Source organism: Gadus chalcogrammus, chromosome 6 (genome assembly GCF_026213295.1).
Source record: "Gadus chalcogrammus isolate NIFS_2021 chromosome 6, NIFS_Gcha_1.0, whole genome shotgun sequence".
NCBI classification, from domain to species: Eukaryota; Metazoa; Chordata; class Actinopteri; order Gadiformes; family Gadidae; genus Gadus; species Gadus chalcogrammus.
In genome coordinates, this window is record NC_079417.1 from 2,523,123 (window position 1) to 2,539,499 (window position 16,377).

Sequence of the window (16,377 nt, forward strand, 5' to 3'; positions counted from 1 at the left end):
TTGTACAAACAATTAGGTTTGTTGCTAACACAAATGCTCCTAAAAATTAATGTGAGACTAGCAAGCAATCTTTGTTCTAACATGAGCCAAGATAGGCATTTATGCATGCGTAAAATATTAGTCCTATTTCTACACTGAAATGTCAGACGATGTAGACTTCCTTATTGTGGTAATATGATAGCCTATGTCGCCACTTCCCTGTATGTGTCTCAATCGGACCCAGTCGGTTACTTGATGCACTTGACTCTGTGTGTAGGGTAAGTAATTTCAATGAGATATGATGTTATTGATGCTATTACTTAATTGTCGATTGATTTAGTTGAATATAAATCATATTGAAAATAATATTGTAGCTTTTTCTTTGAGTATCACTTTATGGAAACAGCAAATTCGTTAGACTTCGTTAGACTGTTAAATATAGGCGGACAGTTATTGCCTAAAGGTTTATATCTTTGAATTGTCCTAAATATGCTCTTTTGATAAAAATAAAAACATAGATAATGCAGACTTCATTGTAGTGTTATATATCTTGTAATGGGAAACTCAAACTACCTTTTGTTGGGTGTTCCCTTTTTGATAAGAAACTATATGTCTCCCCTTCATGACGTCCTCACTAGTGCTGTCAAGCGATTAAAATATTTAATCGCATTAATGTCATAGTTAACTCATGATTAATCACGATTGATCTCAAATCATTTTTCTATGCTAAATATCCCTTGATTTCTTCGTCCCATTAATTGTTCTCATTTTAATGCTCTTATCAACATGGAAAAGTGCATCGGCTTGCCTTGTGCAAATGTTTTTTTCTTGATAACAACATTGGCATATGCTGCTCAAAACAGGACGATACAAAATAAAAGCCTATAGTGCAATTAAACGATGAATATACAAACATACTGCCTTGAACATAGCAGTCAGGCTACTGCTTCTTTGTTTTGAGCCCAAAAAAATAAATGAAATATATTTTCAAAATAATAAATTGCGTTAATCGCGCGATGAAAAAATTAACACCGTTAAAATTGATTTGCGTTATCGTTGTTAATGACGCGTTTAAGTGACAGCACTAGTCCTCACGAGTTCCATCAATGATTGACAATGACTACCTTATGGCTAACCTCTTAGCCTACTATAGTTTTATTGGGGAGCAGAGCCGTTATCAACATGCCTGAGACCTGTCCTTGCTTTACCCAATGCATTGGACTTCTTTATTTATTCACGCTTCTAGCTTAATTAATGTCATGATGGGAATTTGAAACTTTAATCTTCGTCAAATAACTAAGTTAAAAATGATTTGTTTAGGACGAGATAAGTAAAAGTGTTTTCTTGTTTGTGTTTTTTCGCATTTTTTGGCAAGATAATCTGTATAACATTTGTATGGACCCCTCTCTCGATTGATTGTATGGTTCAGTGTTGGATCCAGTTTTCAGCTCGGAGCGTGCTCATCCTCCAGTCGGTGCGCATACAAGCAGAACGGATGGTGAACTGTCGGTAGAGAAAAAGTGCAGACAATTATTCACCCAGTTTATCGAGAGAAATGTTAACATTTATTCACGGATCTTCTTTTGGTGCCCAGACTTTAAAGTTCGATGCCTCTTTTATTTAAAACATGTCTTTCATTAACATAAGGTGTATTTTAAGATCAAATCAATAAGATTTCCGTCTCACTCGCTTGAACGCCTGTCCGAGGGTGGCTTGACGAGGCTGGCTGCTAGCGCCAGCTTCAGGGGTTGTGGCAGCTCGTACCTGCGGGCTTGCTACCAAATATTTTGCGTTGAGATGCTATTTAAGGGTTGATGAACGGTGATAGGAAAATTCCTTACCACAGAGATTGCAGATATCGGTGTTTGTTTAAATTTGAATTTACCAAAGGGCACTATAGAAGTTACTTAAAGGTCCCATGGCATGAAAAAAAGGCACCACCGCCGCGTAGCCCCACCGCCCGGCTGCGGGCAGCCGGCAGCAGGCAGCGCGCAGTTCAGTCTACTTCAGATTGATGTGGAAGTGGAAGAACCAGAGACGTCTCAGACGAAGTCGTTTGTGATTCATAATATCGTCTGGAGGCGCACACAGCTTGGCCGTGATAATATGTATTATATGATGTAGATATCTATGTATTATGTGATATTATTTAGATATAGAGCTCCAGGACTGTAACGCAAGTGTTGTACACGCTGTTGGTGTTATGGCGCATAACACGTCGGACTCTAGTCTCTGGTATTTCTACAACGAGACTCGTAGTGGGGTTATCTCAGCCATGGTTGAGAATGAATTGGGGGAAAGGAACTTTGGCTTTGACTCCCTGAAGTACATGAACCACGACTTGGAGGAGAAAGGGATTGTTGGCCTCGAATGTCTCACGCTTGAGCCCTGCTTCCCGCTGCCCGCTGCCGAGGGACCACCGCCTCGGCGCTGCAGGAGGCGGTGGTGCCTAAGTGCTGACCGCTGCCAAGGCGGTGATCCCTCGGCAGCGAGGCTCCGGCGGGAGTCAGACGCAGTCAACAATCCCTTTCTCCTCCATGTCGTGGTTCAGTCTACTTCAGATTGATGTGGATGTGTCAGAACCAGAGACGTCGGAGAACCCTACGCAGTTTGAGATTCATAATATTGTCTGGAGGCTCACACAGCTTTTGGCCGTGATAATATATATTATATGTAAGGCTGGGGGTAAACGATTATTTATTAAACGATTAATCGGGCGATTATTTTATCGATTAGTCGACTAATCTAATGACTAATTGGACGATTATCTATTTTTCTGTTGCTCGATTAATAAAAACCATAATGTATCTCAAATAAATACCAAAAAATTCGTAATAACATAGGCCTACTTTATTTAATACGGAAACCGTAAAGGGACATGAAAAAAAAAAAATATGTAAACGTTTCTCGTGAGCACGAGAAAGTATCTCGTGCTCACGAGAAAGTATCGTACGCATATCACTGGCAGTGTGTGCGTGTGCGTGTGTGTGTGTGTTCTTTCATGTAAATCTCGATTTTATTTTAATAAAGTATTGATTGTTCAGCATGATGCAGTCTAGTGATTTGGGGTAACGTCTGTGAAGTGTCCCTACCAAAGCTGAGACCAAACTTACGCCCATGGAATAAGGTACCCATCCTGTCAAGAATTGGTGGCCACTTCATTCCGACCATATTCCGACCTATAAGGCACACTAACCATCTCGTAGTTGGAGGCAACAGAGTATACGCGCTCCAATAGTGCGAGATAAAAAATATAGCACATTCATTTTAATGATTTTAGCTTGTGTTTGCCCGTGCCCGCGATAAATCACACACAAGCTAAAATCAGAGACTGACACGCACGCTATCGCTCGCTCTCCTCGCTCGTCCACCTACTCGCTGACGACACACACACACACACACACACACACACACACACACACACACACACACACACACACACACACACACACACACACACACACACACACACACACACACACACACTGCCAGTGATATGCGCACGATATTTCCCCGTGCTCATGATATACTTTCTCGTGCGCACAAGATACTTTCTCGTTTGAGATGCTCCAACATTGCTGTCGTGCTCTTGTGATATGCCAACTCCATTTGGCAAAGAGTACAAATCACAACACCTTTCCGTTTAGGACTTAACTTGAAGAATTTCCATACCTTTGATGATTTCGTGCGCGGACATTTTCCTTTATTGTGACCTTCGTCCATTTTGCAATTTTTTTTTCTCGTGTGGCGAAAATCGTCGACGGAGAAATTTGACGTCGCCGAATTTTTCATCAACGCGTCGCTACAGCTCTAATTATATGATGTAGATATCCATGTATAACATCATATTATTTAGATATAGAGCTCCAGGACTCCCGTGTGTTAAAATTAACAATTTAAAGGCTGTGTGCGCCTCGCCATACACCACCATAAACAGAGCGCTTGGTACCGTGGCTGCGAGCTGCTCAGGGCCACACCCCCATCCTCCTCCTTGACCCGCCTCTCTCTTCCTCATTTGCATTAAAGCTACAGACACCGAAATGGCGCATTTGGGGAAAGCTCAATGTGCGACTGGCTCGTAGTGGCTGTAAATCTGCACCACGGCTGTATTTCGGGAACGTCTTCAAAAACTGTGTTTGGGGCCCACTAATATCTATATTAAAGCATCCATAAAGTAGCATGCCATGGGACCTTTAAATCGCCTACATTTTTTTAAGCATTATTTTTTCTGTGATTAATTAATTGAAATAAACACGTTAATTTGACAGCCCTAATATATGTATATATATATATATATATATATATATATATATATATATATATATATATATATATATATATATAATTATATATATATAATTATATATATATAATTATATATATATATATATATATATATATATATATATATATATATATATATATATATATATATATAGATGCATAGATGTATATGTATAGATGTATATATCAATAAATGAAGTGGATGTACTGGGAAGTCTTGTTTACTGAGGTTTTCGGGAGCAAGGCCAACTCTCTTTCTTATACTTATCCAATAGCTACAGGTCTCTAAATACTGACACCTAGTGGTGAAAAATAATAACAGGGTAGGCATTAATGTAGGTCGTCTGTGTCTTTTCTGGGGCAAATTCACAGGTGTTTAGAGTCTAACCGAATTACTGGTGTTTGACAAACATGTTGACCAGAATTGGAAACACTGATATATTAATGTTATATTTTTTCAAAAGGCCCAAAATCTCTGATGGGGCCCCTGCCAATAACACAACGGTGTGTGGCGCATTTCATATACAACATCGCTCATTATATGATAACCCTCATCCACAACAACGGTACTGTTACTACTACTTACTACTATAAATTGCTGCGCAAGGTAAGGTTGAAAGTATGTACATAGTGCACATAGTGTAAATGGAGTAAACTTAAAAAATGTAAAATGGTGGGAAGCGAATAAAGTGAAGAGCTAAAATAGCCAACAAATAGCTAATGTGATCAAGTTTGAATACGATAAAATATAGAATTGCTGAGCTATTCTGATTGTGTGTGTGTGTGTGTGTGTGTGTGTGTGTGTGTGTGTGTGTGTGTGTGTGTGGGTGTGGGTGTGGGTGTGGTGTGGTGGTAACTTAGAAAGCTGTTATTGTCCTTATTCCTATCGTAAAGCTGTTATTGTCCTTATTCTTATAGTTTCTTTCGATTAACTAGATTCCCATCTAGTTAGGCAAGGCAAGGCAACTTTATTTATATGGCACTTTTCATACACAAGGCAGACTCAAGGTGCTTCATATATAAACATTGTCATGCAATAAAATAAAATAAGAGATACGTAAAAGAAAAAATATGCAAAGAAATTAGTAAAATAGAAAGTTTGAAAGGCATTTTAGTATTAAAATAGAAAATAAAGGCAAACTTAAAAAAGCTTTTTAGAAAGTGCAATGTATTTAAGATTTAGCAGAAAGCTAAAGCAAACATAAAAGTCTTCAGTCTTGTTTTAAAGGTGCTCAGAGTTGGGGCAAGTCTTAAATCCTCAGGGAGTATATTCCAGCTATTTTTTGTATAGTAACTAAATCTTGCTTTCCCTTGTTTCGTGTTTACTCTGGGGATAATGAACAGATTGGTCCCAGAGGATCTTAGTGATCTAAAAGGTTTATGTAGTGGAAGCATATCGGTTAAATATTTTGGGCCTAAACCATGTAGGAATTTATAGGTTATAGCAACATTATTTTAAAATCAATTCTCTGACCTACAGGAAGCCAATTTAACGATTTAAGAATTGGTGTAATGTGTTCAAATTATTTGGTCTTTGTTAGAATTCTAGCAGCAGCATTCTGAACAAGCTGAAGCTTCCTCAGAGTTTGTTTTGGGAGACCTGTAAGGAGACCATTGCAGTAATCAAGCTTACTACTAGTGATAAAGGCATGTAAACGTTTTTGTAAGTCTTAGCATCATAGCTCCTCCGCTGTTGTTGATTGACCTGACCCACTTTTGAGCCACTTGTCTCTAAATGGTCACCCTGTCTTTCCATCTTTAAACGTCGGTAACGGGCTGGTTGTTAAGGACGCTGGACTTCTTCCCGGAACCAATCTTTGGCGCCACCTGGTGCCGTGAACGTGTATAGACATTTAAAGGGAGAGGCGAAGAAGATAAGCTGCGCTCTGAATGCTAGACCCCGAATATAAGACGACCCGACTTTTTCGGACCTATTTTGACGGGAAAAAAGGCCGTCCTATATTCAGACCAATACGGTATCAAGGCAACAGATGGATGGCTTTAGTTGTGTCACAGTTTCCACAAGAGTTTGAGAGTCAATAACATGAAAGTTAAGCTCATCCTTGCCACGTTACTTTTGCCTGAACAAGGTGGTAGTCCAACATTTTTGTTTGAAGTGGAGATATTGATGCTGCGTCTGATGCCTTCAATTTTATCAGTATGAAAAGCTGCAAACTCAATGCATTTCTGTGTGGAATGGAGATCAGGTGGAATTTGTGTTGGGGGGTTGGTCAGTCTGTCAACAGTTGCAAATAGGGTTTTTGCATTATTAGTATTGGTTTTAATGATATTGGAGAAAAATGTTTCTCTAGCACTTTTTAGGTCAAAACTGTAGGCACGGAGGATCTCTCTATAGATATCATGGTGAATATTAAGTTTTGTTTTACGCCAGATGCGTTCAACCTTCCTGCATTCTTTTTTCTGTGCTGTTACAGAAGCAGCTTTTCTCCAGGGTACCTTTTGCTTTCCAGAAATCGTTTTAACCTAATATGGTGCAATGACATCTATGACTTTCAAGAAGATCATCAGCAGAACATGGGTTGAGAGGTGGTAGCAAGGAGATGGCCTTTTTAAAAAAGTACATTTGAATCTTCATTGATACACTGCTTTTTGACAGTATTTGATTTTGTCTGTATGTCAGGAATAAAAGATATGCCAAAGAAAACACAAAAGTGGTCAGACAAGGAAGGATCAGTCACAGAGAGATCAGAAACATTGAGGCCCTTTGTGATAACCAGGTCTAGAGTGTGCCCCTTACAATGGGTAGCCTCTTTCACAGGTTGAGACAGTTCAAATGTGTCCAAAATGGTAATGTCTCCCGCGGCCTCGTCTCCCACGGCCTCGTCTCTGGCGGCCTCGTCTCCGGCTGCGTCGGCTCCGGCTGCGTGATGGTCTGGTTTGGGGGTGGCTTGAGGTGGGCGTTCCCACCCAAAATGGCCCGTAGCTCGGTCGAGTTGCCTGCATTCTCCACCATATTTGGCAACCCGCCACGTTGAGCGAACCAACTCCTCCCAAACAGGACACCATTTCGTTGGGAAAAGCCAAAAAAAGGCATGTTTATTCCAGAACATAAAAGTCTCTCAAAACACAAATAACGTAAAACCTGTGATGAATCAACGGTCCCCTCCTTCGTGGGTGGAATCCCGTCACCCACGAGGACCGGTCTCTCCGTGCTGGAGCTCCAGGGCTGGGAGAGCCCCGAATGAGTGGAGAAGCGGGGTATTTAAGCCCTGATTCTCCACTTGTTCATCAGGTGCTCTGAATATCCTTAATTGGCCTGGGCCGGGTTGCCACACAGCCAAATATAGACCAAAAACGTTTATTTACCAGCCTAACGTGATTAAAAGTAGCCCAAAAGCCGTTCAACCTGCCATCACTGCTAGAACGTCTTCAAGCTCGCCTCAACATCAATCAGGAGATCAACAGAAAATATACGAAGCCAATATGAAATTGAACTGTGATTCTGAAAAAAGTATTTCAATTTGGTGTTTCGATTTGGTGAGGTTTTTTTAGGTTAAAGGTAAAAAATAGACCAAGTTACAAAGTGTCAGAGAACGGGTGGATTCGCCGTCCTCCCATTGACTTCCATTGTAAAAAGTACTATTTTAAAAGGTAAAATATCTTAAAAAGTTTTAAATATTAAACATATCTGAAAGGAGGTGCGTGATTTACTCGCAAAGTTTGCAGAGAATAATAAAGAAAGAAAGAAAGAAAGAAAGAAAGAAAGAAAGAAAGAAAGAAAGAAAGAAAGAAAGAAAGAAAGAAAGAATAAAAACTAAAAGGCGCACTAGTTAATAAGGATTCTAAGATTTTTTTTTTTTTAAAGATTGGGAACTTATTTCATTAACAGTGATATAATTGAATGGATTACTTTGCTAGTAATATATGTTGAACCATTAGGAGATCTTTATGATTGTGTGTGGTGATGGCTGGTCTAACCTGTGCACACATCAACCTAATTTCTTCATTTATTTGGAGGGGGTAATCAGTCAGTATTTTTACATGCACAGTTTATTCAGAATAAATCTGTTGTTCGAAGTTCCACTGTTCGTGCAGCTTTTGACATCACAGGTGGGCATGTCCACCTGTGATGTATGACGGATAGATGAGCAACGTTGGTTGCTGGTATACTGATCTATCCAGCACACATTTAGGTGGACACGCCCACCTGTGATGTCAGAAGCTGCACATTTTCCAAAACGGTTTGCAATGGCTAATCACACTCACAACTGGTGGCATAATATGTCCCCTTTAATAATCCAATCATAGGCGGACTAACCCAATAATTTGATTTTCTTGAGTGTCATGTAAACACACTGAATGTCTTTCTCTGTGTCTCCAGATGCCCTCATTTGGAAGAACAGGTTTGCTACTGCTGCTGTCTCTTGTTATCTTCAGTGGAATAAGCTACCTCTGGCTCCCCTCATATGATATGGTAGAGGATAAGACTGAAGCCGCGATGAAAAAGTGGTAAGGCTCAAAGTTGATTTGAAAGTGCACGCTTGTGAATGTTCGGTCACTCTCCGTGCAATATTCATGTATTTACAAAGCCGACCTCGGACACCTCAAACCTTAAGCTAATGGATTGATGTGTAGATATATCAACAGTTTTGGAGCAAAGAAATAGGCACAATCCCAAGGAGAAATTCAAGGCACACAAACTTAAAGTCTTGGGGAAGGAATGATATTAATGATGATATTCTTTTTTATTAAATGTTATGCTTATGTTTTAACTGTAATGTTTATTCATTCTTGAAGGCAGTTGCATTCATGAAAAGCATTCTATAAATGAAGTGTATTTTTATTAATATTACCTGTAGGTCCCCGCCCACTGGTCAAGTGAAGCCCCCAGCTTCCTGCACTTGCCCAGCGAAGTCACATGATCTGGCAGGGAGCATTCCCAATGCCAACCGAGAAGACATTCAGAAACGACGGGCAGAGGAGTACAAGAAGCACCAGGCTAGGTATGCATGGCCACCAGTACCAGGAACAAAGGCTGGAACAAAGCAGGGAGGAGAGACAGTGATGTATCATTTGATCGATTTAATCAAAAAATCAATTTCTTATAGAATAATATCTTAAATATTCAAATCAAGTTGTAAAATGAGTATTTGGCCTGTTTGCTAAGACCCCAGGTTAATTGTTGACATCATCTATGTCTAGATTTTGATCAGCCAGGGTTTTTGCTGAACTCTCATCTTCTGAAATTGGGTAGTGGTCCATTATATAAAAAAACAGTGTTCAGCAGCTGCCCTAGCGCGTACACACTGCCCTGGATAGGTAATAGCAGGCTAACGGTGCCCACAAAATTTTAGGAATTTGTTTTTGTTTGTGACTGCGCATGCCTACCACAAATTGAAAAGGGAGAATATTTTGGTGTCATCCAAATAGATATAGAAGCCAGTATTTTGACTCGGCATGTTTCCTTATTGTTTGATGTCATATCATGGTCATTTTATGACTTGGTAAAGTAAATGTTACATAGTGTACGTTAATTATTCAGTTAGAATAATGGACAATTTACATTATTGGTTAAGTGGCATATGTTTCGTATTGATCCATTGATTTGTGGATTTTAATATTTTTTCTGTCTCCTGTGTCCAGAACAAGCTCCATTTTGAACACACTCCTCTTTGCTCCATCCAACTCTCCACTGCAGTATCCCATTCAGGGTTTCACAGTACGCCCCTTGCTCCCCACTCTTATTCCAGGTACAGTACGCTGCACGTCGTTTAATAAAATTGCCCGATACTGCTCTCAAGTTCAGTTGCTGTGTAAGTGCACTGCACACTAAACAGATATACATATTTAGTGCAATGTTCTTTTTCCTTAGCATCCTTTTGGTCTTCATTTCATGTTCAATGTATTCCTCAGGAAATAGTTTCACCCCGAACGATATTTTGTTTCAGGTTTAGCGGTGCACAGGGTTCAAAGAAGCAGCTATAAGGTTGGTACTAATACTCTGGGTGTCAAGTCAAAATCGGGATACAAGAGACATTTCTGGATGTCTTGGAGCTACACGTTAAATTTCCCTGGTTCCTTGTTACGGCCCATGTCTAACCAGCATCAACACAGGTCCCCGTACTAACATAATGATTTGTTTCTCATTAAGCAAGAGTTGAAAGGTCTTTTCTATCCCTTTAATGATATGGCTATGGGTCTCTCTTTATCAGGGTTTTCCAAGCGGAGCTTTTGGGGACTTTTGGGTTTTCTTGGAAGCACTGGTGCACCTCCAATAGGTGTTTGCAGATTATGTCATGCCCGGGGTTAAACAAAATCTACACAAACAAAAAATTAATACACAATAACTAAAGCATAATTTTTATTTGATATTATATTCCATTTCTGCCAAGCCCAAATAAATTTTCCGAGCTACATGTCACTTCATTCGATACATCTCACCTTTTTATATTGTGTGATGAAGTTATTTTTTCTTTCGAACAATGCATCTCTTTTCCAATATACTGTATTTCTGCCTTTCTCACTCTTCCTTCCTTTGATTCCACAAAGCTTGAATAAACAGAGTACTGCTGCTTGATTGTCTGCATTTCCCTTCCTGCCTTCCTTCTGATGTTTGCGCATCATGGGTGACTGCAAACAACCAATTCAGTTTCAATGAGTGGAGGACAGTGGAGTGGAGTGTCCTATCGATGCTTAACCAGTAGATGACACGGTGGGCCTGTCGGCCATTGAGGGAATATTCAGGCGATAGCGTACAAATCCCTCCTGAAGTGCGGGAGCTGGAACATTTTGCTCACCGATACTTAAATGAGACTGTACTACTGGGCCATTTCCAATGCATTACGACGTCCTGATGAAGGGAAACCGGCGGCTCAGCTACTCCAGCCCGTAACGGAACTTAAAGGCTGATTGTGGTCCCACGTTCACGCAACGCAAGGGGGTTAAGGACCCCTTACGTCCTTGCGGACCCTCCTTGCGTCCCCCGCAAGGGCCGGACGTGCGCCTCCCAAATATTGTAACCTTCCGTCGAGGCGACGCAGCAGCAAGTGCTGTGATTTTTCAGCTTACAAAAACCCGACGCAGAACCATAAAGGCTCAAGACTGCGTCGATGCGTCTACGTGGTTCTTGCATTGCGTGACGTGGGACCACAATCAGCCCTTAAATCTAAACCGTGCAACAAAGCAATTTCTAGTCACGTTGTTAACTCTTTGTCGTTGTCAAATTTGAGCTCATGCCTTCTTTGAGGTTGTGGGATTTTCTAAATTGAATTATCGCCACTTATACCAGAAACACATTATTAGCTCATTCTTTTTTTGTTCTACCAACATATTTGGCATATTTAGGCTATGGGTGGTGTTATGGTTTGAATCAATGAGCGAGTAATAATAATATTTTGGCAGTCTGATTGAACCAAGGCATGTTAGGAAAACGGACAACAACAGACAGGTTGTGAGCTAAAAAGTATAAATATTCAGTCAACAGTCCTTTTTCATTTTAGCAAAGCAAAGTACTCGCTCACTCACTCAATCACTCCCAACACACTTCTCCTTGTGTTTAACAGGTATCACTACAGGTCACCAAAGGTGTCCTCAGTCTAGGGAACCAGAGTGAAGCACAAAGTGTCGAAGGTGATCATGAACTCCATCACTTCAATGTGTAACTAAACCACTTGTCACTGGGATTGACTTGTATGAAATATGATTTGTGAATAACCAATAGGTGGCGGAAAGAAATTGCTGATCTTGGAGACGCTCAGCTTAGAGGAACTCAACAAACTTCTGGCGAAGGTCACCTACACCATTCCTGTGTACCACATACACACCGGAGACCTGGGTACTCTAAGACCTTTTTAAATGATGTATGGGTTAAATTATAACATTGAAAGATACGTACTGAACAGAGGCTCAGGTTTAAAAAATATATTGTTAATGTGATGTTCTCATTTTGCACTCAAAGCATTCCAATATTACAGTGGATTGTGTAAAGTGTGTCAAATCTTATTTAGGCTGGATGTTTTAAAATAGTTTTCACTTATTTTTCAATCAGTTCACTTCTCGTTTGAGCTTCATGAAGCTGTGTTCCCCATCGCCATTCGGCAACCAACTGTACCGGTTCTTTTCGACATGGGAACAAGTATGACAACAAAAGTTTTTCCTTATAAATCTTCAATTTTTACAGTTGAGTAGAATAGTGAACCCTTACCTTCTTCCTCTCTCTATCCCCCCCCTTCCACTCTTTCAAAGACATTAGCGACCAAGTGACAGTCACCACCAAGACCTTTATGCGCTACAAAGAGTTGAAGGTCCTCATAAGAAGCCTCAGGCAATTCTACAAAGACGTGGTGCTCATCGTAGCCGATGACAGCTTTACTCCAGAAAAGATCACAGAAGAAAATGTTCTGCAATACATCATGCCTGGGGGACAGGTAGGCATATATTGGAACCATGTGCACACACACACACACACACACACACACACACACACACACACACACACACACACACACACACACACACACACACACACACACACACACACACACACACACACACACACACACACACACACACACACACAACATAATGTCAGTCTTGTGCTTGGACATCACATAAGAGTAGTCAAGTATTGAAGTTGATTTCAAATCCTTCCCTTCCACAGGGATGGTTTGCCGGCAGAACCCTGGCTGTCTCTCAAGTCACCACCAAGTACTTTCTTTGGGTGGATGACGACTTTCTATTCACTGAGAAAACAAAGATAGAGGATCTGGTGGAGGTGATGGAGGCAACACCAGAGTTGGATGTGGTGAGAATCATATTACTCAATGACTATTTTCACATTATGAATAAAGCATGAGTTTGAAGATGTAATTTCTCGTTATCCTTCTTAGGTTGGGGGTTCGGTTTCTGGAAACCAGTTCTACTTCTCCATCGCCTATGAGGAAGGCGATGGAGTTACTGGAGGCTGTATGGACAGGAAGTCCGACATAAAGTTCCAATCACTACCAAATTACCCACAATGCTCCATAGTCCATGGGGTGGTCAACTTCTTCCTGGCTCGTACCGACGCTGTGAATCGAGTGAGATTTGACCCCAAGGTAAAGAGAGTGGCACATTCAGGTATGTTCCCAGCCACATCTATGACATGTAGCCCTTTGGGTTTGTGTACATGCATCCACAATGAATGAGAATGGGGAGTTTTCTTTTTGCTTCACTGGTAGATACATGGCAATCCAAAGTAGGTCTTCAGCGTTTAAATGCTAGCTACCAACAGAGCTATTATAGAGGGAGCTATACCGCTCCTGGATGTGAAGTTACCTCATCTTTGGAGCAGTTGCACAAGCACTAAGGCTACACGACATGACACGCAAGGCTGATCTCCTTCAATTTTTGCATAAATTAAATATAGGTGTTGTCTCAATTCAGCAGGCAAAATATTTTGCATAAGTTACATATTTCTGGCTTTGAGGTATCAGATGAATTGGACAGCAGTGCTTAGTATTGGCAGCTATTGTGACACGGGCAGCCATTCTAAATAAATATTGCTTTTTTGAATATGCCATAAAAAGTGTCGGCTTGTCCACCGTAAGAAAACCATTATAACAATGAGAAATCATTCAGTTGTCATGATGTGACTGGTGCGAGGACTTGTAGATCCATAATGGGGCAGATATCCAATTTGTTTATCAACAATATCATCGAAATATGTGCTGCCTGGACCTGGATTCATTATCATCACCTCACCTTTTCTGTTTATTATTTTTAGTTTCCCGACATATGCTCCCTGAGCGTACAAGACGTTTTGGATGTACACAGGAAGTTCTCCTGCTACTTTATTATTCTGCTTAACATCCAATAATTGTTGTTTTGTTTTTTCTCTATAGAATTCTTCATGGATGGTCTTGGCCAGTTGATGGTTGCTTCGTGCGGCCATGTTTCCATTGGCCATCAGCCGGGAGGGGCCAATGCTCAATATAATCAGTTCAGACACCCTGGAAAGGGTGATGTGCAGTATAAACTACAGCTGCACTACTACAAAAACCATCTACAATGTCTCCACTACGGATAGGAAGAATCCCGACGGCTCCATACGCTATAAGAGAAAGTTATCTTCCAGTACTATGCATGTTTTCCCATAAACAACCACTACTGGCTTGAGTTGTTGCCACAGTAATAGCTTAATCATTTTCAGGGTTAGGGTTAGGTTTATGTTGTATAGATATTTATATCTCTGTCATTCAGAAAATTCCTGTAGAAAAGGGACATAGTGCGGGTTTAAAGCTGTAGTATCTAACCTTGTTTCATTAATGCTTTTTTTTATTTAGAAGTAAAGACACTTCTGTAAAAAAGACACTGGTAAAAGTACTGATTCATCCTCTTTATTGAAGTAACATTTCCCTTAAATAAGGCCACGGATTTGGAATGTCTTGTCACTGCTCTAAATCTGCTCTGTCTACATTGTTTGCTGGTTTACTTTTATCCATCCTCAATCATCAGCTACTAATTCTCCAATAGATGCCATTTCTCTGCCAGGAAGTCTCCCTCGCCCCCCTTCGAATATAATCACTGCTGGTTTGGGATAATTTAACTGTACCCCTAGAAGGATATTAATCAATATCTTGCCTTATGTGCTATATGAATAGGTTCTTGCTTCTTTGAAATCATTGAATTGTCATTGAATGTTCCGTGCCACCAGTATTTAGTAATATTCAGGCCTGGGGACCAATGTGAAGGCAGCTTTCTTTAATTGAATTGAGAGGAAGAGAGAGGGGGAGAGAGAGGGGGGAGAGAGAGAGGGGGGGAGAGAGAGAGGGGGAGAGAGAGAGGGGGAGAGAGAGAGAGAGAGAGAGAGAGAGAGAGAGAGAGAGAGAGAGAGAGAGAGAGAGAGAGAGAGAGAGAGAGAGAGAGAGAGAGAGAGAGAGAGAGAGAGAGAGAGAGAGACCGCTACTCAGAACAGATGTCAGCTGACAAAAGAGGATACCTTTATCTTAAGAACAGGACACAACTTTGCCCAGCAAAGTTGTGTCCTGTTTCGGGAGGTGGTGGTTCGCTCACCGTGCCGGGTTACCACAAAACCCACCGACACGTGAACTACCTTAAGCCCACCACCATGCTCTGTCCATGCTCAGTCTGGTGGTCCACTGCACGCATGACCAGAGTCCTCGCTCCCAGGCGGGCCCCCACCGCAACCCCTCAACCCCCCTCCAACATTACCATACAGGCAGACCCAGGGGACGGCTGGGGGGTGGTGGTGGTGGGGGGGGGGGGGTGGTGTTGGGGATGCTTGGGGGTCAATGGAAGGTCCTCGCCCCCGACCAACCAACTGGAAAACTCACAGGTTCAGATGTCACGGATAAGCTGCCCTATTGGCCGATTGGTCAGACAAATCTAATTAGCACCCCGCTCTTGGTGGCCCACCCCTCTTAAATCACCACCCATGGAGAGTAGGGGGGGGGGGGCTTATATTTCATTTCATTCATACCTGCGCCGCTTGGCTTCCTCCCCACGCCCACGGTGACAGGCCTGTTAAACGAGACCCCCCCAGACCCGATTTAAGCTTAAGTCTTAGTGTTGGTGTGGGGGGGGGGGGGGGGGGGGAGTGATGGGGGGAGTTTACAGCCCGTAAGATTATGTGTAGGGTAGGGTGAGGGGTCTTCTTAAGAGAACAGTGCGCCAGACCTTGGAGGGACTGACGTAGGGTGGTCCCGTCTGGTCTTCTGACCTTGTGGTCGGACTCACAAGGTCAGTACTGCTTCTCTTCTGCGTCTCTGTCCTGCTCGTCTGGTCGGATGGTATTGATCGTAGGCGATTGATTGGTTGAGCCTCACTTGATAAATGTCAACCGCCGCTGATAATCAGAGTCGCAGCTCTTCTCCGTTGCGGCACCACATGGCAGAACGAGCTCCGTGTCGACGTCAGGACCGCAGAGTCGCTCACCGGCTTCCGCAAAAGTCTCAAGACTGACCTGTTCAGAGTTCACCTGGACTCTGTATAGCCTCCCACTCCCACCCCTCCTACACACAGATTGTATGTTGTACCTCCTGCCACCTTAATGTAAGCACTTAACGTAGGTCGTACTTAGTTATAGTACTTAGTTGTGGGGCATCTTATCCTAGCTATGTTTGGTGCATACAGTGAATGGGCAGTGATTGTTAG

General features: G+C 41.7%; 1 protein-coding gene across 1 annotated transcript; it reads left to right on the plus strand.

The window, feature by feature from the left end:
* The first annotated feature begins 220 nt into the window (after positions 1 to 220).
* Positions 221 to 14,567, plus strand: LOC130384518 (beta-1,4 N-acetylgalactosaminyltransferase 2-like). The gene is made up of 12 exons (XM_056592744.1): positions 221 to 257; positions 8,606 to 8,733; positions 9,084 to 9,227; positions 9,868 to 9,974; positions 10,173 to 10,210; positions 11,787 to 11,853; positions 11,945 to 12,058; positions 12,272 to 12,358; positions 12,469 to 12,650; positions 12,884 to 13,027; positions 13,113 to 13,341; positions 14,106 to 14,567. The coding sequence occupies exons 2-12, from the start codon at positions 8,606 to 8,608 to the stop codon at positions 14,288 to 14,290; spliced, it is 1,425 nt and encodes a 474-aa protein (XP_056448719.1). The 5' UTR covers positions 221 to 257; the 3' UTR covers positions 14,291 to 14,567.
* Positions 14,568 to 16,377: the final 1,810 nt, after the last annotated feature.

Coding starts and splice junctions, on each gene's coding strand:
- LOC130384518 (XM_056592744.1), top strand. CDS start 8,606: ATGCCCTCATTTGGAAGAACAGGTTTGCTACTGCTGCTGTCTCTTGTT. Junction 12,359..12,468: donor TCTTTTCGACATGGGAACAA/GTATGACAACAA, acceptor ACTCTTTCAAAG/ACATTAGCGACCAAGTGACA. Junction 13,028..13,112: donor CAACACCAGAGTTGGATGTG/GTGAGAATCATA, acceptor TATCCTTCTTAG/GTTGGGGGTTCGGTTTCTGG.